The sequence below is a fragment of the Orbicella franksi genome, chromosome 2 (genome assembly GCF_964199315.1).
Source record: "Orbicella franksi chromosome 2, jaOrbFran1.1, whole genome shotgun sequence".
NCBI classification, from domain to species: domain Eukaryota; kingdom Metazoa; phylum Cnidaria; class Anthozoa; order Scleractinia; family Merulinidae; genus Orbicella; species Orbicella franksi.
Window position 1 is genome coordinate 16914091 of NC_138146.1, and position 22982 is coordinate 16937072.

Here is a 22982-nt window from a genome sequence, read left to right on the forward strand (position 1 = left end):
GTGTTTTTACATAACAATAATAACATCCGCTGGCAGAAATGCTTAGGTGTTCATTGTATTTTGCGCGGGAAAATATTCGCGGAAGATTCGCGGAACGTGTTTTCAAGATGGCGGCCATTCCCACCATAAAGAAGCTGGACGAAGCTGTTGTTAACCGCATTGCGGCTGGAGAAGTGATCCAAAGACCTGCAAATGCGCTTAAAGAAATGATAGAGAACTCGCTTGATGCAAAGGCTTCATCTATAACGGTGACAGTGAAATCTGGAGGCTTGAAACTTCTGCAGATACAAGACAACGGGTGCGGAATTAGAAAAGATGACATGGCCATTGTTTGCGAGCGTTTTACTACGAGCAAGCTCACGAAATTTGAAGATCTAAGTTCGATAGCAACTTATGGCTTCCGAGGAGAAGCCCTGGCAAGCATAAGTCACGTAGCTCATGTAGCGATCACTACAAGAACAGCAGAATCAAACTGTGCTTACAAAGCGTCCTTTTCTGATGGCAAACTTGTTCCACCTCGGCCCGGTTTATCTGCCGACCCTAAGCCTTGTGCTGGCAATAAAGGAACGCAGATAACCGTAGAAGACTTATTTTACAACGTTTCAACTAGAAGAAAAGCGCTAAAAAGCCCTGGCGAAGAGTTCGCGAAAATTGCTGATGTGGTAAGCAAGTACGCCATTCATAATTCTGGGGTTGCATTCACTTTGAAGAAGCAGGGGGAGAACATGGCGGATGTGAGAACAGCCAGTGGTGCCTCGATTTTGGACAATATTCGTGCGATTTATGGCACAACAGTTGCGAGGGAGTTGCTGGAAGTGAGCTGCGACAACCAGAGATATGCATTCAAAATGCACGGTTATATTTCAAATGCAAATTATTCTGTAAAAAAGTTACAGTTTTTGCTGTTTATAAATCACCGGCTTGTTGATTCCTCCTCAATGAGGAAATCTATAGAATCATTATACGAAGCTTACATTCCAAAGAACAGTCATCCATTTGTGTACTTGTCACTTGAAATCGCACCCAGTAATGTTGACGTCAATGTGCACCCCACTAAACATGAAGTTCATTTCTTGCATGAAGATTCCATCATTGAGGCCATTCAAAAGGCATTCGAGGAGAAGTTATTGGGAGCTAATTCTTCAAGAACATACTTCACTCAAACCCTTCTTCCTGGTGTTGCAGTGACTGAGACCTCTGCAGGTTGGTAGCACCATAACTGACTTTTGATTCAGTATCTTGCAAGTGGACAAGATGAACCAAATCCTGGGCTTTGATTGGCTACCTGATCATATCCCCTTAGGATTACCCACTATGTCCCACAAGAATTCCTTTACTGACCAAGCTTGCTCAGTCACTATGGACAATTTAGCCAATATCCAGCCATCTTGACCTCATTCTTGGTCAGCAAACCATATTTACTATGTAGCTGGCTCCTTGAGCGGACAAAATGAACTGAATCTTGTGCTGTGATACCCGAGTGGGCAAGATGGGGATCTCTTGCCCGCCTGGAATTACCAAGTATGTCCCATGAGAAAACTAAATGGTGTTCTTTTTCCACATAATAAGTCCTTTATTGACCAAGCTTGTTTGGTCAAGATGGCTGGAGATTGGACTTAGTCAATAACCCATATATCTTAGTGTCTGTGAAGTGACATGGTGTATTTCTGTCCACCTTATATAGGATGTTAGTTGGTTGTAAATTACTCCTCAGTATTTTTTCAGGTTAACTTAGCAATTTGCCTATACCCATTTAGACTCCTGGGTGGCGAGAGACACTGTTAGGGTTAAGTGTGAGTGTCTTGGCAAGTTGAGAACAATGCAACAATCCCAGCTAGCTCTCAAACAAAGGTCACTCAATCTTGATCCTAGTACACAAACCATCAGGACTCTGTTCCAATAAAGTAACAAAATGAGCCTGCTAGTGAGAGCAAAATGACAAAGCTCTTTTCGAGTGGCAAGATAATTTATTGTTTTTCATGTTTGAGGAAGCCTCTTCCTCAAATTACTTTATCCCAAAAGCCTCATTTGTACTCAAACAAGCTCACATAGAAATGGATCTTTCATTATCTTCATGTCTAGTAACATCTGATGAAGGGAAATCAAGCAGTACTAAAGTGTATGCACATCAGATGGTGAGAACAGACAGTAGAGAACAGACACTTCATGCATTCCTGCCTCCTAACGATCATGCAGATGTGGCAAATGCATCTAACAGGTACAAAGGCTGCCCTTTAGACAAGTTTATATATATATTTGGTGACCAATAGCTCACCAAGACTATTGTCTGATGCTGCATCACCATACATAAATCCTCAAAGAGTAAGATATTGGTCCAGTGTCAGTTGAGAACGTTTGACTGACATTTGATGATACCTGACCAACACTTGACCAGCATAATCAGACAATATACAGTGGGAGCCAAATATCGATCAAATGTTGGTCAAACAATGCACTTAAAATTGACTAATACAGTCAGTTGACAGTGTCAGCCAACACTACTTACAGAAATCGTGATCAGGCTACAATATAGATCTACGTGCAATATAATACATACGTCAACTTTGTTTACATTATTTTCCCATTACATCATCGATAAATAGTCCAGAAAGTGCAAAAATGCAACAGAATAAGACTATTTACTGAAGTTTAGTGGTTGTCATAATAAAGTAACTTAAGCTTTATAACAAATATCTGTAATATTGTGTATCTGTTATTTTTTTAGTGTGTCGCAGCTATCCCGTAGTACCAATAAACTAGAGGTCAGCAATACAACCCCCAGGAAACTTACTGCCCCTGAGCATCCCTCTTCAACCATTGTCAACCCTGCTGAGGGGAAAAAGTTAGCCTCCCACTCACAGAAGTCATCTGGCACTGAAGATGAGGACTTCTCTGACCAGCCATCAGGTACTAACATGTATAAACTAATAAAGTAGTGATATCTAAGGCTTTTCTGGGCAAGAGTTACATGTCAGATTAAAAACTAGCGGTAAAAAACGGCGTTTCGATCTCTCTGAGATCATTTTCAAGTTAAGGAAAAAACGAATGAAATATACATATATAAGTACAAATTAGGGTGTGAGAATGTCAAACGATAAAATATGTAAATACAAGCTCTAAAATGTAAGTGTTACAATAATAAAACACTATAAAAAAAACCTGTATAAATAACTTTGCATGGATTGAATCTGACTGTTTGACATCTGACATCCTAAAAACGATCGTCACTCTACGTAATGAACAGTACCGACAATCAATGAATGGCCACACCAAGAAGATTTCGAGGCTCCTGTACAAACATGATACTGATATCGATGAACACATTAAGAACATTTCGTCCTACAAGCTTTCCTTCTTCCAAAAATTGGCGCTAAGTCGCGGTCTTGACTTTGCTCTTCCACAGCGAGTATCGTCCAAGGAAATCGAAGCTGCTTTTGAAAAGGCTTTCTGGAAATTAGAACCGGGTTGAGCGAAGAAAACAAAGAATTGGTGGCTGCATCATTACGTTCGATTGCTTTGAATTACATCGAACGAAAGACCCCTGCACCACCAAGAGCAATGCTAAGAGCAGTCGGCCAATTGAAAAAGAAGAATGACATTGTTATTACGAAGCCGGATAAGGGATCAGGTGTGGTTGTGATGGACAAGTCAGATTATGTGCACCTACTGAAAGAGTCATCAATAAACAACGAAACCAAGTTTAGACCAGTGTGTGCTGAAAGACCCAAAATGAGAGGAAGACCACTCAAGCATTTCCACCTGCTTTTGCAGAAAGAAAAGGAGTTATCTGCCACTGTAGAAAGAATATTGCCCAAGGCAGTTGCTGGCACAGTTGTCCAGAATGGCTCGAGACTAGCCCATCTTTATGGCTTGCCAAAAACCCACAAGCGACAACTAGCAACGAGGCCGATACTCTTGGCAACCAGGACATATAATTACCAGTTGGCAAAATGGCTTGACAAAAAGCTCAAACCTCTATCAGTCAATGACCACACCATCAGTGATGTTTTTGATTTCGTGGATTCTCTCCATGTCATGGAAGTTCACGATCACAGTATCCTTGTTTGATATGACGTAACTTCGCTCTTTACCAATGTCCCTGTTGATGAGACGATACAAATTCTAGCTGAAAAGGCATTTAAGGATGACTGGTTCAATAAACAGCATAATCTCAACATTACAAAATCAGACTTGGTAGAGTTGCTAAATATTGCCACCAAGAACCAGCTTTTTCAGTTCGAGGGGAGTTTGTATGAACAAACCGATGGTGTCGCCATGGGTTCGCCACTTGGACCCCTAATGGCCAATGTATTTATGTGCAGTATCAAAGATCGACTTCAGGACCAAGGCAAGTTACCCGAGTTCTACACACGCTATGTGGATGACACATTGAGCATAACGCCTGACACCGAAACAGCTGAAGCATTCCTTTCCCCTCTAAATGAGAGTCATCCATCTGTCAGCTTCACCATGGAACTTGGCGAACACGGTAAACTTCCTTTCCTGGGAACGGAAACTATGTCGGGTACATGTGCCGACACCTCTATCAACGCGTTGAGGAACACAAAGGATCGTCTTCAATTGGGAATCACATCAAAGAGCAGCATGGAACAGTCCCAAGTGACATATATCGTGATTTTAAGATCTTGAGAAAGTGCCAAAGTAAATTCGACTGCCTGATCTACGAAATGCTCTTTATAAAGGAGCTTAAGCCAACCTTGAACAAACAGTCAGATTCAATCCGTGCAAAGTTATTTATATAGGTTTTTTTTTATAGTATTTTATTATTTTAAGGGCCCATTAACCGATTTATGCGCGCGCTCACGTGCATTGCTAAGGAGGTGAAATTTCACTTCCGGTTACTTACATCAGCCTGAGTGGGGAAAATAAAAACAACTCAATAACTTCCAAATTCACTTACATTTTAGATGTTTTTCTTTGTGTTTCACAAAATGCAAAGTAAAAAAAGTAAAAACAAAGACAACATAAGAAAAAGACAGAAAAACAAGAGCAACAGAAAGAGAAAAACTAACTCTTTGTGGCTTTGTTTGATCTTACCGAAGTGCGCTGTTACTGTAAATTGCACACGTGCTGATAGGGTTTTTTCCAATATATATCGGGCGCACTTCCGGTTTCTTTAAATGCTAAAGGAAACACGGTTTTTCATTAAATCCAGCCTTTTTTGACGGATTTCGATTAAAGCTAACGTTGGAAAGATAACTATGCATTCTTTTTTCAAAATCATGTTTTTTTCAGAAAATTACGAATTTTTTAATATTTTGAAATTCTTTCAAAATCTGACTTTTAAAAAGTGAAACAAAATCTATGCATAGCGTAATGAGGATTTAAATTAAAATATTAAATCAATGAAAAAAATCGCGATAAAGTAATTTGCCTAGGAGCCTTTGCGTTTTTTCAGTATTAGTCACATGACCATGGGCATGGCCTGATGACATCATCACTAGTGTTACTGATCATGAAAAAGTTAAAACACATGAAATAACTTTGAACTAACCGAAAATGATGAGGTTATATGAGAATAAATTTTCCTTAGCAACGGCTCAAAAAGATCGGTTAATGGGCCGTTAACACTTACATTTTAGCGCTTGTATTTATATATTTTATCGTTTGACATTCTCACGCCCAAATTTGTACTTATATATGTATATTTCATTCGTTTTTTCTTCAACTTGAAAATGATCTCAGAGAGATTGAAACGTCGTTTTTTACCACTAGTTTTTATTCTGAAATGTTTTTCAAAAAAACTAATTATAAGAAGAGTTACATGTGTCGGCAAATATCATGTTTCCTTAGAACAAAATGTAGGGATTATAATAATTTTATTATCATATAATATAAGAATTAATTATTAACATGAAAATAGCAAGTAGTGGGTATTTCCTCTTTCTTTCCAGTATCTTGTTAGTTTACTCCTAATCATCACTTGGCCATATTGTTTGATAGTTAGTTATGAGAACGTTGTGCTTTTAGGTAAGAAATGAATTCTTCATTCAAATTGCCATAGAAAACAATTACAAATAGACATCAAAACCCAATATTTCATTGTTTAGAGCGTGGATGTGCACATCAAAGGTAATTGCTTACATGTACTAGATGATCAATACTTACTGTTATTTTTTGTGATTAGACAAAAAAGGTTATTTTGTGGTACATGATATATTCAAGCTGCAATACACTTGAAATGAAAAGAAAATTTGGGCAAAACAACAAAACATCTAGGGGTTTTCAATCTTTCAAGAGAAGTAATGGTAAGAGTAAGTCTAGAGTATTAAACAGTATTTCATATTTTGATTGATTTATTTTCAGGTTCAAAGAAGCCAAGGTTGGCAGAAAAGGCTGAAAGCACAACAAGAAACACAAGCAACTCAAACATTTACAGAGAAATTCGTCTGACCAGTGTTTTGAATCTGCGGAAAGCTATAGACAATTCTGAGCATAAAGGGATGAAAGAGCTGTTTGAGGATCACAAATTTGTTGGCTGTGTCAACAAGTCACTGGCTCTTGTCCAACACAACACAAAACTGTTCCTTGCCAACATCACAACCCTCAGCAAAGAACTCTGTTATCAGATCATCCTCTTCAAATTTGGCAACTTTGATTTTCTAAGGCTGTCAGAACCAGCGCCTATTTATGATCTTGCGCAGTTGGCTTTAGACTGTGAGGAGAGTGGCTGGACAGAGGGAGATGGGCCTAAAGATGAACTGGCAACTTACATTGTTAAGTTATTAAAGGAGAAGAGAGCCATGTTGCTGGATTATTTTTCATTGGAAATTGATAGTGAGGGTAATTTGCTGACATTGCCACTTCTGCTGGATGGCTATGTACCAAATCTCAATGGGCTGCCAATGTTTATTCTTCGTCTTGCAACAGAGGTAAGCTATCAGTAAACACTTTGCATATTAATTGCTTCTTGCCTAACAGTTTGTTGAGTGGCTTTCAAATGAATAAAACTGCAACAAACTAGTCACCAAATGTAACATCAGTTGGAGCAGAATCAAAGTGAGTGTTGAGAGAGAGAGCTAAGAGTTAAATCAACGACATAAGATACTGTGAAGAAAATGCATCTGACCTGATATATGGCCTCCTGTACCTCAGTAAACATGACATACAACTTGTATAAATAATGCAATAGGTTTAACTCCAGACTTTTTTCTGAGTAATGTGTATCGCTGTTTGATGACGGAAATGAGTATATTGAGAGGGTATATCATGACGCTTGACAAAATAAAGGAGATTTTAATAAGCTGGGTATGTCACATGTGTGAGAAATTTGAAAATTAAATCCAGAGTCTCTGAGGATCATATGTACTAAAGGCATCCATGGTCGAGTGTCAATCAGCAGCTGGATCGATACCCTCGATGGATACCCACATTTGACCCTCAATTGACACTCAATTAATACTCAATCAAAACTCCATCGACACCTCAGTTGACACTTGCTCGACAATCGATTGACTCCTGACAGACATCTTGGTCGGCAGTCAGTCGAGAGTCAACTTTTTTTCAAATGATACATACAAGTCAGCTGACACTGAGCTGACTATTGACCAACTGTTGATCGAGTGTCAATCGAGTGTTGATCCAATGTCAAGTGAGTGTTGATTGAATGTTGACTGAGTATCAATCAAGATGTCCAATGAGTGTCAATTGAGATGTTCATTGTGGGTCAATTGATTTAAAATTGTCCACTATCTAGGTAGATTGGGAAACTGAAGAGGGATGTTTCCAGACCTTTGCACAGGAATGCAGCAGGTTTTATGCATTAAAACCAGATCCTTTTCAGAATAATGACAACGAACCTAAAGACGACAGTGAGGAGGCAAACGTTGTTAAGTCGTCATCATCATCAAGTCGCTCATGGCAGTGGACAGTGGAGCATGTTTTGTTTCCTGCTTTTCGCACTGGACTTGTGCCTCCTGATTGCTTCTCTGAGGATGGAACTCTGCTTCAGATAGCAAACTTGCCTGACTTGTACAAAGTGTTTGAAAGATGTTGACTTTTTAAAGATGGAAATCCAAACCCTTAAAGCAGCTCACAACGGTTGGATCAGTACTTCAACTCTTTTTCACTTAATGCCTGTTAAAAGTGATATCAAACAAATGCCCATTCATTGGGAAACAAATTTGAGTCATTTTTGTGATGCAAAATGGTTACCATACCAACATTATAACCCATTTAAAATCATCTTAATTTTAGCGTTAAGTGCTTACAACTCAAAAATGAGTCTAATGACCCCTATCTTTATTCAAATATTACAATAAGCATGTTAAAATACAATTTTTTTGCCAAGTTTCAAAAAATTGTACATACGGAACTTAAGATGGCTCTGAACTTACCCCCATATTTTAGTAAACTTTATGAAAAGTTGAATCTTGATGTGCTGATTACAATATTGGGTAATAAAAAATGGTTGTCACCAAACTCATTTTCGAGTTATATTAATAACTGCGTGTATTTCTTAAACGTTTTGCTGTTGCCATGGTAACTTGCAATGCCAAGAAAATTATCATAGCTTGTTCACCAATGTTTGGGCATTTCTTAATGCCACTATTGCAGCATCAAATGAAAAAGAAATATTACTGATCCATCAAAGCAGAAGTGCTAAACAAATGCTGGAGATTGATTCTTACCACCTTTACCTTGCATTCTTTATAAATCTCTGTGGACATTCAAGTAGAACATTTTTCCAGATCAAGGTATGATTATGTATTGTTATCAGAGATAAGCAAGCAATTTCCCAATGGTTATACCATAACTTCTTTAGTGTCTTGTAGTTGTGGTGATGCCACCCCCAACACAGACTTCTTATTGTAGTTTGTCTGAACCAAGTTGAGGTGGTAAGTGTTGGGTTTTCCACCAATAGCATGCTGGCTTCAGTTGTTCAAAGGTTGGATAATTTTATAGGCCAGATAAATCACAAAATCGCTGTCCAGTTTGTTTTGCCAACACTCACCCACTTGATAGAGATTTATGTAGGGACTGTTTTATCAGACCTTTGAACAACTAGGCTCTGGTTTGTAGTCTGCACAGTGATGGATCAAGGGGAGCAGCCAAAGTAGTATATTATCCATTCAGGGCCCCCATTTTGTGTGCCATGAGAGATGCTTCTGCTCTGCAGCCACACTTTGTAGAGTTTGATTAGTGAAGTCTATTGCTCCAGTGATTTGGTTAAACATCGGTTCACAAACTGCTGTTTATTAAAATTCTTTAAAAACTCTATAAACACCGTGAGAACTAAAATAAAAGATACAAATAAACTAATCATTAGCTTGGGAAAATACATGTAACAGGATATAGATACATTTCAAATGCTTGGAAAGTTACAAAAGTGAAAGGAGAAAACTTAAGATCGATTTACAGTAACGGTAAAACAATGTTGTATACAACTTGACTTTATTTAAAACCGTAAGACTTAAATTTACAATTCACAAGCAATGAAACTGAACTTAAACGACTAAAGATACAAACCGCTTACATAAACTAAAATGGCGTAAAAAATAATTACCTTGTTGCTGCCTTGATCACCAGAACAATGATAAACTTGGAGAAACTTGTCAACTTGCGGTGAATTAACAGATCTTGCGTCAACTGATCTTGTTAAGGAAAAAATTACTCTTTTATAATGCTAGTTGGGTGTCACGGTGCTACGCGTCTGCCTTCATGACACCACAGAACTTACTAGAAAGACCTAGGAAAAAGGGTAGCGTACATGTGAAACGAATACGCATGAAAAAGCCTTAAATAAGTGAATACACATTCAAATAAACTTCCAATGACTAAAAAATAGTACTCTCAAGGCTACAAAGTATAGTAATTGAGCGTAAAACAGCTTAAATTAGAAACCCATTGAAAACTTGCGCAATGTTGCGTGCAAATTTGTTGCAGAGGCGTGCGTCGCCTCAAGTGTCGTACATCACGCACGCACAACTTAACTGCTGTAGCTACAATCCCACCAAATTATTGATGATTTTTAAAAGGAGAAATAGCAAATCATGAATAATTTCACGTAATACTTTAAAGCTTTCCAAATATGACATTAAATCTTCTTTTAGTCCACGCCTTCCATAAGGAGAACAACTTTCTGTACAGGTTGCTCGACAACGGAGCATTTGGAATTGCTTCCCTTCTGGGGGTTTCTGGATCCCAACTTGACCTTTACTGCACGAACGAGACCTTCCTGATTCATTGAAATCTACATGACCATACCAAGAGGCCACTCGTTTCTTGGAACTTCATCTTGCACAATAACCGACATCTCCTATCCTGAGATTCCTCTTTGGCATGAACCATTTCTGTCTCGAGCTTAGATTGATGAGGTACTCATTTTGCCACCTATTCCAGAACTGCTCTGCCAGAAACTGAACTTGTTGCCATCGCTTTCGAGCGTACACTTCTTCTTTTACGAACTTGCAAGGAGGTGGAAGAAGTGTCTTATTCTTCATTGTTAGCAGATGATTCGGAGTTAAAGGCTCTAAACTCTTCGGGTTGTTCAGGCACTGGCAGGTCAATGGTCAACTGTTGACTATGGCCATGACTTCATACAAGAAAGTGCAAAGTGAAGACGTGTCAAGTGTTCCCTTGTAATCGTTAAGGATGGTGTTAAGGATGCTTCTTGTAGTCCTAATCTGTCTTTCCCATACTCCTCCCCAGTGACTGGAACAGGGAACATTCATGACAAATTCACAGTGATTGGTCGTCAAATAGGTTTGAATCCTGTCCTTGTCCAGCTCCTTAGTGGCGTTTGTGAGTTCATTCCTTGCTCCTACAAAATTGGAGCCTTGGTCAGATCTTAGCTACTGGATGGGTCCTCAAATTGCAGTAAAGCATCTCAAAGCGTTGATGAAGGCATCAGTTGTCATGTCTAATTGCTCTATGTGCACTGCTCAGGAACTCATGCAAGTAAATATTACTGCATATCTCTTTAACTCTCTTCTTCCTTCCTTAATCATGAATGGTCCAAAGCAATCCATTCCACAGTATGTAAAGGGCGGGGATGACTCCACTCTATCTTTGGGAAGATTCGCCATCTTTTGGCCTTCTGTTGGTCGTCTCTGACGTCTACGTTTATAAATGTACATTTATAAATGTACGAGGCTACTGCGGCATTAAGACCCAGTATCCATAATCCATTGGAACAAATTTCATTCATGGTCATTCCTTTCCCCTGATGCTTGACCTTCTTGTGAAAGTGATCAATGATCAGATCAGTTACTTGAGAACTCCTTGGTAGGACTATTGGGTGTTTAACTTCAAAAGGTAAGGTAGAATTCTCCAGCCTTCCACCAACTCTTATCAGTCCCTGTTCATCGATGAAAGGGTCCAACTTTAGGAGGGAACTTTGCCTTGAAATCTTGGCGTTCTGTTCCTTGTGACTTGTGAATTTCATTCTTGAAAGCTCTGCGTTGTATCTCTTTCAAGATGTGCCTTTCAGCATCTTGTTGTTCAGCGACTGTTGTGGCGACTGTCTTTGGCTTGTTCTTCTTGAAAGGTCTCTTAAGGTATGAAACCACTCCCACTGCCTTGGTCCAGCTGGAAAATCTTGATATGCAATTGATGAGGCTGGAGGGTTCCTTGACTGTAGCTGTGCGTACAGTGGCCTTAACTTCCAGGTCTCCAATTTGAATGTTAGGAATCTCTTTGCTAGACGGGATTTCTTTCTCCCATAGAAATGCAGGTCCACTGAACCAATTGGATTTCATTAGTTCTTCTGCATTAAACCTCTGGAGGCTGGATTGTTCTTGGTATCGATGTATCGCCATTCTTTGGTGTCAGTGTTAGACTTGATTACATGTACATGTTGGCAACCAACGTGTGGAATTATTTGGCGTCGTTTATGTAGCCAAGTACTACCTTGGAATCAGTCCAAAAGTACTGCTTCAGATTAGCATAATATAATTCTTCTTGAACCATCACAGCAACCTTCGCTGAAAAAACTGCAGAGGTAAGCTCCAATCTTGGTATCGTAGTAATCTTCATTGGAGCGACGCAAGACTTTCCCATTACTAACGAGACATGCACATTTTCGTCTTCATCCTTAACTCTTAGATAGGAGCATTGTCCGTATCCAGATGTGCTTGCGTCAGCAAAACTGTGTAATTCATAGGTTTTCTTTCCATTTAGCATCTTCGGCTCAAAACATCTTGGAATTTGCAACTCATTCAGACGTAGAAGGTCACATTTCCAACGCTCCCACCTTGGCTGAACTTCTTCAGGCAGAGGCTTGTCCCAACTGACACCCCCGTTGCATATTTCTTGCAATATCTTCTTTGCTCTTAAGACCAATGGTGCCAGGAATCCAAGGGGATCATAAACGGAAGCTACGGTCACCAACACTCCTCTTCTAGTCAAGGGCTGATCCTTCAGGATAATGGAGAATTTGAAGCAGTCTAACCCCACTGACCACTGAACACCAAGCACACTCTCTATTGGAAGTTGCTTGGATGGTAGATTCAGGATTACATCAACTGCTCTTTCACTCTTTGGTACTGATTCAAGATTTTGACAATTGTTTGAAACAAACTTTTGAAGACGAAGTCCTCCCTTCTCACAAATCGCACGAGCTCCTTGGACGAGGTCTTTAGCTTGCTGTGCGGATTCAACGCCAGTCAATCCATCATCCACATAGAAATCATGCATGATAAACTGAGCTGCTGAGAGATGCGCTTCTTTCTCTTGATTTGCCATGTGTTTGAGGCCATAGCTGGCACAACCAGGTGACGATGTTGCTCCAAACAAATGTACTTTCATTCTGTACTCTTTGGGCTCTTTCTTAACATCGCCATTGGGCCACCAAAGAAAACGCAGATAGTCTCGGTCATTTTCACGCACGATGAACTGATGAAACATTTTCTCCACGTCACAAATAATGGTGTAGGGTATCTTCTGAACCCGCATTGTACTCCCACCAAATTGTTGGTAAGGTTGGGTCCACTGAGTAGATGATCGTTCAAAGAAGTTCCTTTGAATCTTGCTGAACAATCAAATACAACTCTGATCCTGTTTTCTTTGGATGATAGACACCATGGTGAGGTATGTACCACTTCACTCCTTCTTGTGCAAGCACTGGTGCTTCTTCGGCATCACCCCTGCTCAATACTTCGTTCATGAATTTGACGTAATCTTCTTTATACTTTGAATCTCTCAGGAACTCTTGCTTGAGATGTTCAAGATGAATCAACGCTATCGAATGGTTGTCAGGCAAAAAAGGCCATTCCTTGAATGGCTGTGGCATTTCATAGTGTCCGTTTCCAATCTTCTCAATTCCTTCTTCCATAATCTTTAGGAAATTTAAATCCTCTTGAGAAGTCTTCTTATCATCCTTAGCTCCCTGAAAATCTGATTCAAGGACTCGAACAATGTCAGTCATTGTTACAGTGGGTATTTGCCTCACTGCAACCTTGTGGCAGGGGACCGTCTACTTCTGACATCATTTCCACCAATGATACTCCATCCAAGATCAGTTTTAATGCCATACGGTTCGTTATTGCCACCAGCAAGAACTTCTCTTGGGGTTAAGGCTTGTGAGCAGTCGTATCCAATAAGCAACCCAACATTGCAGTCAAAGAGGTCGTGCATCTTGCCTTCAATCAGTTTCAAGTGTTCCCAGTTCTTAGCTGTGGCCTTAGTAGGGATGTGCTCTTCTTGGGCGGGAATAGACATACTTGTAAAAGCGACCGGGATATGAATCTTGACGTCAGAATTATATCCTCTTACTTGAAGGCTTGAGACTCTTTGGCTGTTGACGAGTGAGTTTTTTACTTGTGATAGTGCTCAATTGAAGCTTTGTTGGCTGTGTTTCTGCATCAAGCTCGTCACAGGTTTCTTTTAGGATAAACGTAGCATCGCTTTGCGTGTCCAAAATTGCGTAAACCAATACTTCTTTGTCGTGCGTGGACAATGATGACAGCCACACAGGAACTATCATAGAGGTGTTGGCACTGGAGGTGCCTTGCGATGTATATGACATAGTCTTGTGAACATTGGCGGATTCCTGTTCTTCTCTTCTCTTCTTTTCTTCTGGCGTCTTAGGATATCTTTCCTCGTGAAGACAGGTGGGGTGATTCTTCTTACAGGTCGCACAGGTCAGCCTCCTCTCACAATCACTAGACATGTGGCCCTTCCTCAGGTATCCGAAACAACGTCTGTTTTCCTTAACAAAATTCAGTTTGTTTTCGCGTGTCTCCGCCTTAAACTTTATGCATGCATTCAACAGATGGTCAGTCTTTTTGCAGAATGAACATTGCGGTTGCAGCCTTGCGGTTCTGTTTGGCTCCTTTGAACTTTCTTCTGTTGTCTTGGTGTTATGAACAGACCTTTTCTCTTTGTCTTTCGGTTTTGGTTCCTTGTGAGTGCTGTCTGTTGCCCTTTCCAACTCCTTCACAGCATGACACGATGAAATAGGATTGCATAAGAGATCTGCTTCAGCACTGATGAAGGTTGTGAAGGTCTTGAAATCTGGATACTTCTTTTCTTCTTTCATTTTTCTTGTGGCTTCTCTTTTCCACCATGAAACAAGCCAGTCTGGCAATTTGGTGAGTAGCTTCTGGTTTTCCAGGTAGTCATTCCAGACATTTAGATTCTTGATTACTTGCATAGCAGTTTCCACACTTGTTAAGAAATCAGCAAATCTTCTAAGACCCTGGTGATCTTTCATACCGATCTTGGGCCATTTTCGTAGCTTGTCTCTGTATGCATTTGTTACTATGACTGAATGACCAAACCTCTCGTCTAGAATGTTCCGCGCCCGTTCGTAGGCTTCTGATGAACCTTGCAGGAAAAGTCCATTAATAGCTTCTTTGGCAGATCCACTCACGTATTGTTTCAAGTAATACATCCTATCGCTTGACAGTTAGTTCTTTTGGTGTATGAGGGCATGAAAGGATGACTTCCAATTGGGATAAAGGATGGGCTCACCGCTGAAGATGGTTGGTTCAGGTGCTGGGAGGCGACTTGTGCTGAATGAATCAGCTATCGCTGTGATGATCAAGGTGACAGTATCTACGTTTGCTGATGACGCTTGTGGTTGAACATATACAGAATGCTTCAAAAGTTACAAAAGTGAAAGGAGAAAACTTAAGATTGATTTACAGCAATGGTAAAACGATGTCATATACAACTTGACTTTATCTAAAACCTAAAGACTTAAATTTACAATTCACAAGTGATGAAACTGAACTTAAACAACTAAAGATACAAACCGCTTACATAAACTAAAATAGCATAAAAAATAATTGCCTCGGTGCTGCCTTGATCACCAGAACAATGATAAACTTGGAGAAACTTGTTAACTTGCAGTGAATTAACAGATCTTGTGTCAACTGATCTTGCTAACGAAAAAACTACTCTTTTATAATGCTAGTTGGGTGTCGCAGCGCTACATGTGTGCTCTCGCGACACCACAGAACTTACTAGAAAGTCCTAGGAAAAAGGGTAGCGTACATGCAAAACAAATACGCATGAAAAAGCCTTGAATAACAATACACGTTCAAATAAACTTCCAATGACTAAAAAATAGTACTCTCAAGGCTACAAAGTATAGTAATTGAGCATAAAACAGCTTGAGTTAGAAACCCGTTGAAAACTTGCGCAATGTTGTGCGTGCAAATTTGTTGCAGAAGCGCACGCCGCTTCAAGTGTCGTACATCATGTGCACACAACTTAACTGCTGTAGCTACAAAGTCAATGAGAAATCTTCATGAAAACGTAATCAGTAGTATTTTCCACATGAGAGTTAAAAAAGTGTGAGAAAAAGAAAATTTATATTAAGTAGTTTTTGGTATGTACAACTGAGTCCCAAAAGTATGGAATATACCATGCTATGTGAGCAACTCTAGCATAATATTATTATAAATATTATTTAGTGGAAAAAAAATCTGTCAATCAAATTTGTTTGTCCAAGTTCTTCACAAGTTGCCATAATGATCTTATGGTGTGTCGCAAATTTCTGTGTAGTTTAATATCAATGGATCGTGTACTAAACGCATCTGTAGCTGAGTGTTGATCAATACCCTCGATCGACCCTCGATCAAGGATATCGATCAAAAGTATTGACGAATACTCGACCGTGGATGCCTTTAGTACACATGATCCAAATCAATTACTTTTTTTTGTGTGGGAAAGTTCAATTTACCTGCAAGACCCTCCAGCTCTGTTTATATCTTGAAAATACTAGAAGGAACTAATAAACTTAACATCCAGATTGCAAAGAATGTGTTTATTTTGTTTCTAACTGTTTTAACAAATAATCCCTTCTAAGAAGGATGCAGAAAATAGGCTACTGGTAATAAATGAACTGCATTGCATATTCAATTGGGACTTGCAGAAAACATTAATCTTGTTCAGTGCTGTGCAAATGCTTAATAAATATTTATCTAACATATTTCTAAAATTTCTATTGCATTTAAATATATTAAATATTACACGGTAAAACAAAACTAGTTGCATATACCTTAACCAACATCAATCCCTTTTGCTTTTTTTGTGAAATGCTATTACCTTAATATCATAGGCTTGATTACCAGCTGCTGTTTCAAGAAACGAGCCTGCACTCACTCAAGCCTATTAATAACACTTTATACCCAAACCTTTATTAATTTCCATGTACATCAAAGCCATTTAACATCGCAAATTAGGATTAGTTACATTTATGACCATAAACCCAGTTTACAATATATTGTGGACAAAATTTTCATTTATGCAGTGTTTTCTGAAGAAAGAAAAACTGTAATGAATAAGTTAAAATGTCAAATAAATATTTCATAATTATTATCCTGTGATACTCAATGCTCTCACTTCCCTTTCAGCACACACACATCACTCACCTAGGAAGTTTTTAGCGATGACCAACAATCATTTACACAACCTATTAGACAGTAATTTTTTGGTGTATTTCTTCGCACATAATTATTATTATCTTTAAATTACAGCTAAAAATCAATAATTCAAAACTCCACCAAGAGATGCACTCATAAATATAAATATTACTGTAGTCAATAATTTAGCAATAAACAATGTTTATATACAAAAAATATCAATCCCGTGGAGACTTAGATAAAAAAAGAAACACCAAAGAATATTATTAACCCCTTGAGTGCCTATATAATGTACTCGTGAGTTTAGTTCCTCAGGTGCCTCTACTGGGTACGTCAAAGTTTTAAGAGATTTACTTAAGCTCCCAGCACACTTTTATCGGCACCCAAGATTTGTAGGAGGTTTTTCGACAGAAATGTAATTTCCCGTTGCTGTGAAGTCAAATGGATTTATCAAATTACATCAACCTTCAGTGAAATTAACTGCATTGAAGAGACTTATATGACCTTTCAGAAAATGTGCACATGTCCATAGCTTAAGTGAACAAGCTTATGGCATATGAAGGTTTTTACTAGACACCCATTTTCAGTGAAAATGGTGTGGCACACAGTGTATACAATGGTCAGGCACTCAAGGAGTTAATAAGTCCTACCAACTCTGTCAGTAGATCATAGATACCACTTAATGTAAAGGTTTTAAATAATTTAATTAAAGCTTTAAATAATAAGGCAATGTTTACCGTAACTTTTTAATTAATTTCTCCGCATTACTTATTGTAAACTCTGTGTACCTCTGGGAGCATTTCATTTTCAGTCAAAACCTCTTGAAGTGATTATGCACATTAATAGGGTGCAAAGAAAATAAACTGTGGAAGTAATAGTATGATTAGCTGGCTATAGGCCACTTTCATTGTATAATAGGTAATTAAGTTGTAAAACATCGCTAGCCTCACGTGCTGGTAGTGGTTTTAAATTTTGCATCGTGAAATGAAAAAGACACTTACAGTGAGGTCACTTGAACACTTTAATCTTTTTAGTACATTTTTTATTACGAGTAACTGTATAATGAAGGCTCTTATTGACAAGCATATTTAGTGTTTTTACATCAAAATGTTATTCTTGTACATTACAAGAAGAGCCTGATCATCTGTACTAAAGGCATCTGTGGTTGAGTGTTGATTAATACCCTCAATCAACCCTCGCTTCACACTCACTCACCTCGATCGACATGTTGATCAACACTTGATCAACACTTGATTAACACTTGATTGGCACTCAATCGAGTACATGTGATCCAAAGAGCCTTCATTCTGTGGTCACCAAGATATATTTACAAAAAAGTATCAAGTGTTCATGATTCCAGTGTCCTTACTGTGAAAATTTAGCAATATAATTTTTCAAAGATCCTGTAGCCTTCTTGCAGGGATCTCCTATTTCCTCTGCTTAGGAAATAGGGAACCTAATAGATGTTGTTCTTGGTGTTTTGTCATGAAAAGGCAAAAACAAGCCTGATAACTTAATACAGCATAACTCCATCTACAGTAGATATCTCATGCTTTCTTGTTTTAAAGTAATGTGTGCAGTGAATGTTTTTCATCAAAATGATCAGTGGACAAATTAGTAAAACTCCAGCAGAGCCTAGCAAAATCCAGAAGGAATATCCTAGCTGAGCCTTGTCAGTGGATGAGAAGCCTCGCTTTTGATCCTGGGGTTGCAGAACATTCTTCTTGAGTTGGATTTCAAATAACGCAGCAAACAGACAGACTGAAGTTAGCACAAAGAAAACTGAAAAAAAAAGAAAATATTATTTAGTCAGACATGACTCAATCAGATGCCAGGACAATCATTTTTTGGCTAAAAATACTGGAAGCAGTATTATGATCAGAAGTAGACACTTTTCTGAAAAAAGTATCTTCATGCCATCTGTTTGTTTGCAAATTTCTTGTATTTTCTGGTAATTTTCAGTTTGCAAATTTCTGGTAGCCTCTGTCAACCTTCAACGAAGTACCCAAAGAGGTTTATTTTTGTTTGATGGTATTTGGAACAAGATCTCAGGAGCAACAATGAACCTCTTTTTTTACTCATCTAATGAAGCTCAACAGAAGCCACTGAAAATTCTAGAGAAAACAACAACAAAAAGATCGTTTAAGGTGGCTCAGAACAGTTTCCAGCACTTTCCAAGACTTAGGTTTTGATGGGTCATTTTAACCACTCTTTATAATCAGTTGATGCTACAATCATGGTATCAAAAAAACTGCCCAATCATGGGTGAACACGTTATTTTTGTGACATAACATGTCACCATAGCAACAGTATGACCCAACATAAACACCCTTAATTTTCGCTGTAAGTACTAAAAATGTCATATTTCAAAAACGGCACAGAGAAGCTCATTTTTTTATTATCAAATTTTGATAAGCAGAATGAGATGCAAATTTGGCAAAGTTTTAAACAATGCTGTGTATGGGGTTCAGAGCCTCCTTAAATGTTCAAAAATTAATGTGGCCCAGAACCACATGTAGATAATTCTTCCTTAAGTTGATGTTTGGAAGGGACAGAAAATCTTCAAGGAAAAATCATGAGAATGAGGTTGATGCAATCAATCATGGACAAAAGTCTTGGGACAAATTTGCACTTTTGGCGCTTTTGCGTACACGCCAGGCGCGAATACAACTTCACCTGCCTAACCTTGCCCCCCCCCCCCCCCCCCACCCATACAATGTTGAAAACTAGTACATGCAATTTCAACTGATTGCCAACGTTGTGTTGGGTGGGAAGGGGGGACAGCAACCCGTTTATAAAGGATATAGCAGCGTTTTCTTCATACTTCAGTTCTAAAACACAGATAATCTGTTACATTACATAAGTGTCTCAAGGACTTTTGTCTACGATTGTAGATACCATGTTAGAATGAATTATAAGACAAGAATACTTACAAGCAAGTCCACAACAAATATATATCCCAATGGAACCACAGATGGTTAAATCAGGCTTGGTGAACTCATTGTAACAGGACAGTGCAATCATTATACATATCATTAGCAGACTGAGAATACTGAAGCCTACTGTCGCCCACATGACATCATCATTAGCCACACCCTCAAACTCATCAATGACTGCAACAGAAGAAGAAATTATTCTGCATATATATAAAAATAACTACAAATCTCTTGAAGTTTTATACGTTATCTCTGAGAGCTCTCTCAGTGGATATTTCCCCAAAGAGTGAGAGTCTAAGATTTCTCCCCAGCTATGAAGGATCCAGAGGCAGACTCACAAAACATTTGGAAAAATTGTAGTGTTGGAAAACTTATAGCTCTGTACACATGCTTTTGTCAATTTTGAGTTGCAATATCATCCTGGACCATTTAATTTTTGAGGGAGGGGGGAGAGGGGGTGGTGGTGATTTGGTATAGGCATAAGTTTTTTAAAACCCTTAATGGGCTAGGAATTCTTTTCTCATGAGGTGTGTATGGACCCACCCTCCCCCCTCAAAAGTAAAATGTTCCAGGTACATTGGAGGCATTTTTCTACCTTGAAATGAACTGCTCAAAAAAGAAATGTTTGAAACAAAAAAATTAAGTACATGGCAAATTAATATTATTATAATTGTAATTCATGTTTCAGCATGAGAGTATAGATAGATTTTGACCATAACCCTAAGTGGACATAGGGCCAGACATTCTCCTTCACCATGTCGCACAGTTACGAGCAGCCACTGTTACCTCACTCCATGAGTCCATGTGATAAAATTATCATTTGGAGTTAGGCAAGTAGTTGTGCTCTTCCCCATCTAACATTGCTTGTTAGAGTTTCCGGTTTCCGTAATCGATAATTTTTTACGGGATGGGGGGATTGGCCCCACGCCCAAGCCCCAACCAGGAGGGCCTGGGGTTTCTGTCAGGGTGTCCTTCCCTTAGCCACAATATCCCGTTATTTGAAAGGCACCGGATACCTGCCTTTTGCCGTTGTCACTCAGCTGCAGTACAACTGCATTACCAGGGTTATGACGAGGACATGCGACAGCCAACTTGGCGGCAGAGCCTTTGACACGGTGGGCATTTCCTGGCATTTGCGAAGTACACCTGGTGGCACAAGCGCACTCCACCAGGGCCCCTTACCAATCTTCAGCGCCATGAGAGTGTACTTAAGATATAAGATTCTGTTCATTTGCATGAGTCTCATGCCAGTTTTTGGCATGCCATTTGGAAGTAACACATAAGTGTTCCTTGCGATATTTAATTAACAGTCTCAGCTAGTAGTATTCAATCCCTATAAGGTACTGTATAAGCCTGGTTGGGGTGTCAAAATTATTGTCGCTTGTTACGTTCTAAACCCATTAATCTCATCCTGCCACTATTAGGCCACCAAAACCTGTTGGAATTAACAGGGTGGCCAAATTATACAACATGGTTAAATTAACGAGGAGGTCAATAAATAAACAATAGCCTCTATGCAAAAACTTAATATGCTTGCATATTTGTCCACAGGCATAATATCTGTTCTAAGAAGCAAACAGTATTCCGAGAGTGTAGCTCAAGGAAAACTGTGAGCTTTGAGGAACAGATAATGTCCAAAATATTGAGCATATTATCACACCAAATGGAGGCTGTTGCGGTATATCCTTCAAATATTTTTTGCAACACACGCAGTTTTAAAAATTGGGCAATATTGTTCAGATATTCAATCATGTGATGTGTTTAGACCAATTTCATGCTAGCAAAAATATTTGATGGATTATAATGCAGGGTACACTTTATTACAAGACAGCTATAGGCATGGAATGGAGTAGTGCTGTAAAGAAACCAATTGTAGATGCAGGTGTCAAGATGTCATGACTACCAATACAAACTAGACTCCTGCTATTTACATTATTTTATGCAACAGCAATTTCACATGTTAAGTTACTAATTGTTAGGGTTTTGACTTTCCGTGATGTAAAACATGAACTGAATATGGTTACTATAAACTGAGATTGAGACACACACGTCCATCGAAGCAACAATTTACATTGTTTTTCCGTAGTTTAGTAAATCATATTTCGGTGATAGAAACATTGTCTACTAAACTGTTACCATCAGTTAGCATGAATGGATGTGCCAGCCATTAATATAGGAAGATTTATAAATTGCTACATTTCACTTGCCCGCACGATATTTTTCGTGACTTAAAAAGAAAGAATTCAAGTTTTAGACCAAAAAGGGTTCTAGGTTATTTCTGCATACATTTCAGAAACCATTAGACAATTACTTTGAGAGCAAATAAAGATATAACAAAAATCTCAAGATATTATCCTCAAAATGAGAGAAGTTTTCAAATACAATCAAGACTGTTGATTCTAATTTACAGCACTACATTAACATCTGACCTAAAAATAGCTTCAAAATTTTTTTGGCCAGCTTTAAGTTTACCTTTAAAGTCTCTTTCCCTAGCTCCGAGTCCAAAATCCTGCTTGCTAACTCCTTTAAACATTCCAAAATGTTTAGATCCTCCTTTCTGAGTCGAATTTCCAACTTGTCGTTCAAGGTCCGCCATAACCCAGTATTCAGAAAGCAGGGAAGCCACTATCATCACAAACGCTACAAAAGCGAAAACCGCTGCCGCAACAGCTGTACCACGTCGTTTGAAAATACTGCTCGACATATTTACCAAAAGGAGAGGCGATGGACTTGAATATCCTTAAATTTATCTTGCCATCGTTGTTTTGTTTTTCGTCAGGAAGACATTATCGATTCGTGAGGTCTGCTATAATTAACAGCACGTGTGGAAACAGCCAATCGCGTGACACTTTCGAGAGACACCCGGAAGATATCCCGATTCCCGTCCCTTTTAAAAGACGAGAATCGGGAATCTGCCTGTTTTAAAAACAGGCCGTTCGGGCGTTCTAGCTTTACCACTATTATAGAAAGTTAATTAATAAGAAAATGACAAAAACAGCCATTAGAACTCTATTATGCCGGCTTTCCGGTAACATTGAAACTTAAAGTATTCCTTGAGTTGTCTGGCTTTTCTGTCTTTGAGCGTATCCATTGTAAAGGACTACATTCACCCTGCTTTGTTTTTATGACTATCTTCGCATAAATCAGGGCATAAATATTTCGTTGGCTGAAGGTAAACTAAGCAGCCAATCTTGAATGGAGGCTAGAAAATCTG

General features: G+C 38.8%; 5 protein-coding genes across 5 annotated transcripts; 1 reads left to right on the forward strand and 4 right to left on the reverse strand.

The window, feature by feature from the left end:
* Positions 1-15: 15 nt before the first annotated feature.
* On the forward strand, positions 16-11080 carry LOC145478319 (DNA mismatch repair protein Mlh1-like). Its single transcript, XM_081456298.1, has 5 exons — positions 16-1203; positions 2083-2218; positions 2726-2907; positions 6328-6893; positions 7718-11080. Exons 1-5 carry the CDS (start codon positions 39-41, stop codon positions 8015-8017), a joined length of 2349 nt encoding a protein of 782 aa, XP_081312424.1. The 5' UTR covers positions 16-38; the 3' UTR covers positions 8018-11080.
* Positions 10533-11048, reverse strand: LOC145471171 (uncharacterized). Its single transcript, XM_081454817.1, has 2 exons — positions 10932-11048; positions 10533-10814 (listed from the first exon to the last, which is right to left on the reverse strand). The coding sequence occupies exons 1-2, from the start codon at positions 11046-11048 to the stop codon at positions 10533-10535; spliced, it is 399 nt and encodes a 132-aa protein (XP_081310943.1).
* A 758-nt stretch (positions 11081-11838) lies between the features above and the next one.
* On the reverse strand, positions 11839-12915 carry LOC145471182 (uncharacterized). Its single transcript, XM_081454822.1, has one exon. It carries the CDS (start codon positions 12913-12915, stop codon positions 11839-11841), a length of 1077 nt encoding a protein of 358 aa, XP_081310948.1.
* A 52-nt stretch (positions 12916-12967) lies between these two features.
* Positions 12968-13387, reverse strand: LOC145471198 (uncharacterized). Its single transcript, XM_081454823.1, has one exon. It carries the CDS (start codon positions 13385-13387, stop codon positions 12968-12970), a length of 420 nt encoding a protein of 139 aa, XP_081310949.1.
* A 1409-nt stretch (positions 13388-14796) lies between these two features.
* On the reverse strand, positions 14797-22649 carry LOC145478321 (clarin-3-like). Its single transcript, XM_081456300.1, has 3 exons — positions 22241-22649; positions 19766-19945; positions 14797-18614 (listed from the first exon to the last, which is right to left on the reverse strand). The coding sequence occupies exons 1-3, from the start codon at positions 22470-22472 to the stop codon at positions 18346-18348; spliced, it is 681 nt and encodes a 226-aa protein (XP_081312426.1). The 5' UTR covers positions 22473-22649; the 3' UTR covers positions 14797-18345.
* Between the last annotated feature and the right edge of the window lie 333 nt (positions 22650-22982).

Excerpts from the sequence above, each read along its gene's own strand:
- LOC145478319 (XM_081456298.1), top strand. The coding sequence starts at position 39 with ATGCTTAGGTGTTCATTGTATTTTGCGCGGGAAAATATTCGCGGAAGA. Across the intron at positions 2,219-2,725 it reads GTGGCAAATGCATCTAACAG|TGTGTCGCAGCTATCCCGTA; the intron begins GTACAAAGGCTG and ends TTATTTTTTTAG. Across the intron at positions 6,894-7,717 it reads TTCTTCGTCTTGCAACAGAG|GTAGATTGGGAAACTGAAGA; the intron begins GTAAGCTATCAG and ends TCCACTATCTAG.
- LOC145471171 (XM_081454817.1), bottom strand. The coding sequence starts at position 11,048 with ATGGCGAATCTTCCCAAAGATAGAGTGGAGTCATCCCCGCCCTTTACA. Across the intron at positions 10,815-10,931 it reads GAGAGTTAAAGAGATATGCA|CTAAGATCTGACCAAGGCTC; the intron begins GTAATATTTACT and ends CCCATCCAGTAG.
- LOC145471182 (XM_081454822.1), bottom strand. The coding sequence starts at position 12,915 with ATGCGGGTTCAGAAGATACCCTACACCATTATTTGTGACGTGGAGAAA.
- LOC145471198 (XM_081454823.1), bottom strand. The coding sequence starts at position 13,387 with ATGACTGACATTGTTCGAGTCCTTGAATCAGATTTTCAGGGAGCTAAG.
- LOC145478321 (XM_081456300.1), bottom strand. The coding sequence starts at position 22,472 with ATGTCGAGCAGTATTTTCAAACGACGTGGTACAGCTGTTGCGGCAGCG. Across the intron at positions 19,946-22,240 it reads TAGGGAAAGAGACTTTAAAG|TCATTGATGAGTTTGAGGGT; the intron begins GTAAACTTAAAG and ends CTTCTGTTGCAG. Across the intron at positions 18,615-19,765 it reads TATTTGTTGTGGACTTGCTT|TTTTCTTTGTGCTAACTTCA; the intron begins GTAAGTATTCTT and ends TTTTTTTTTCAG.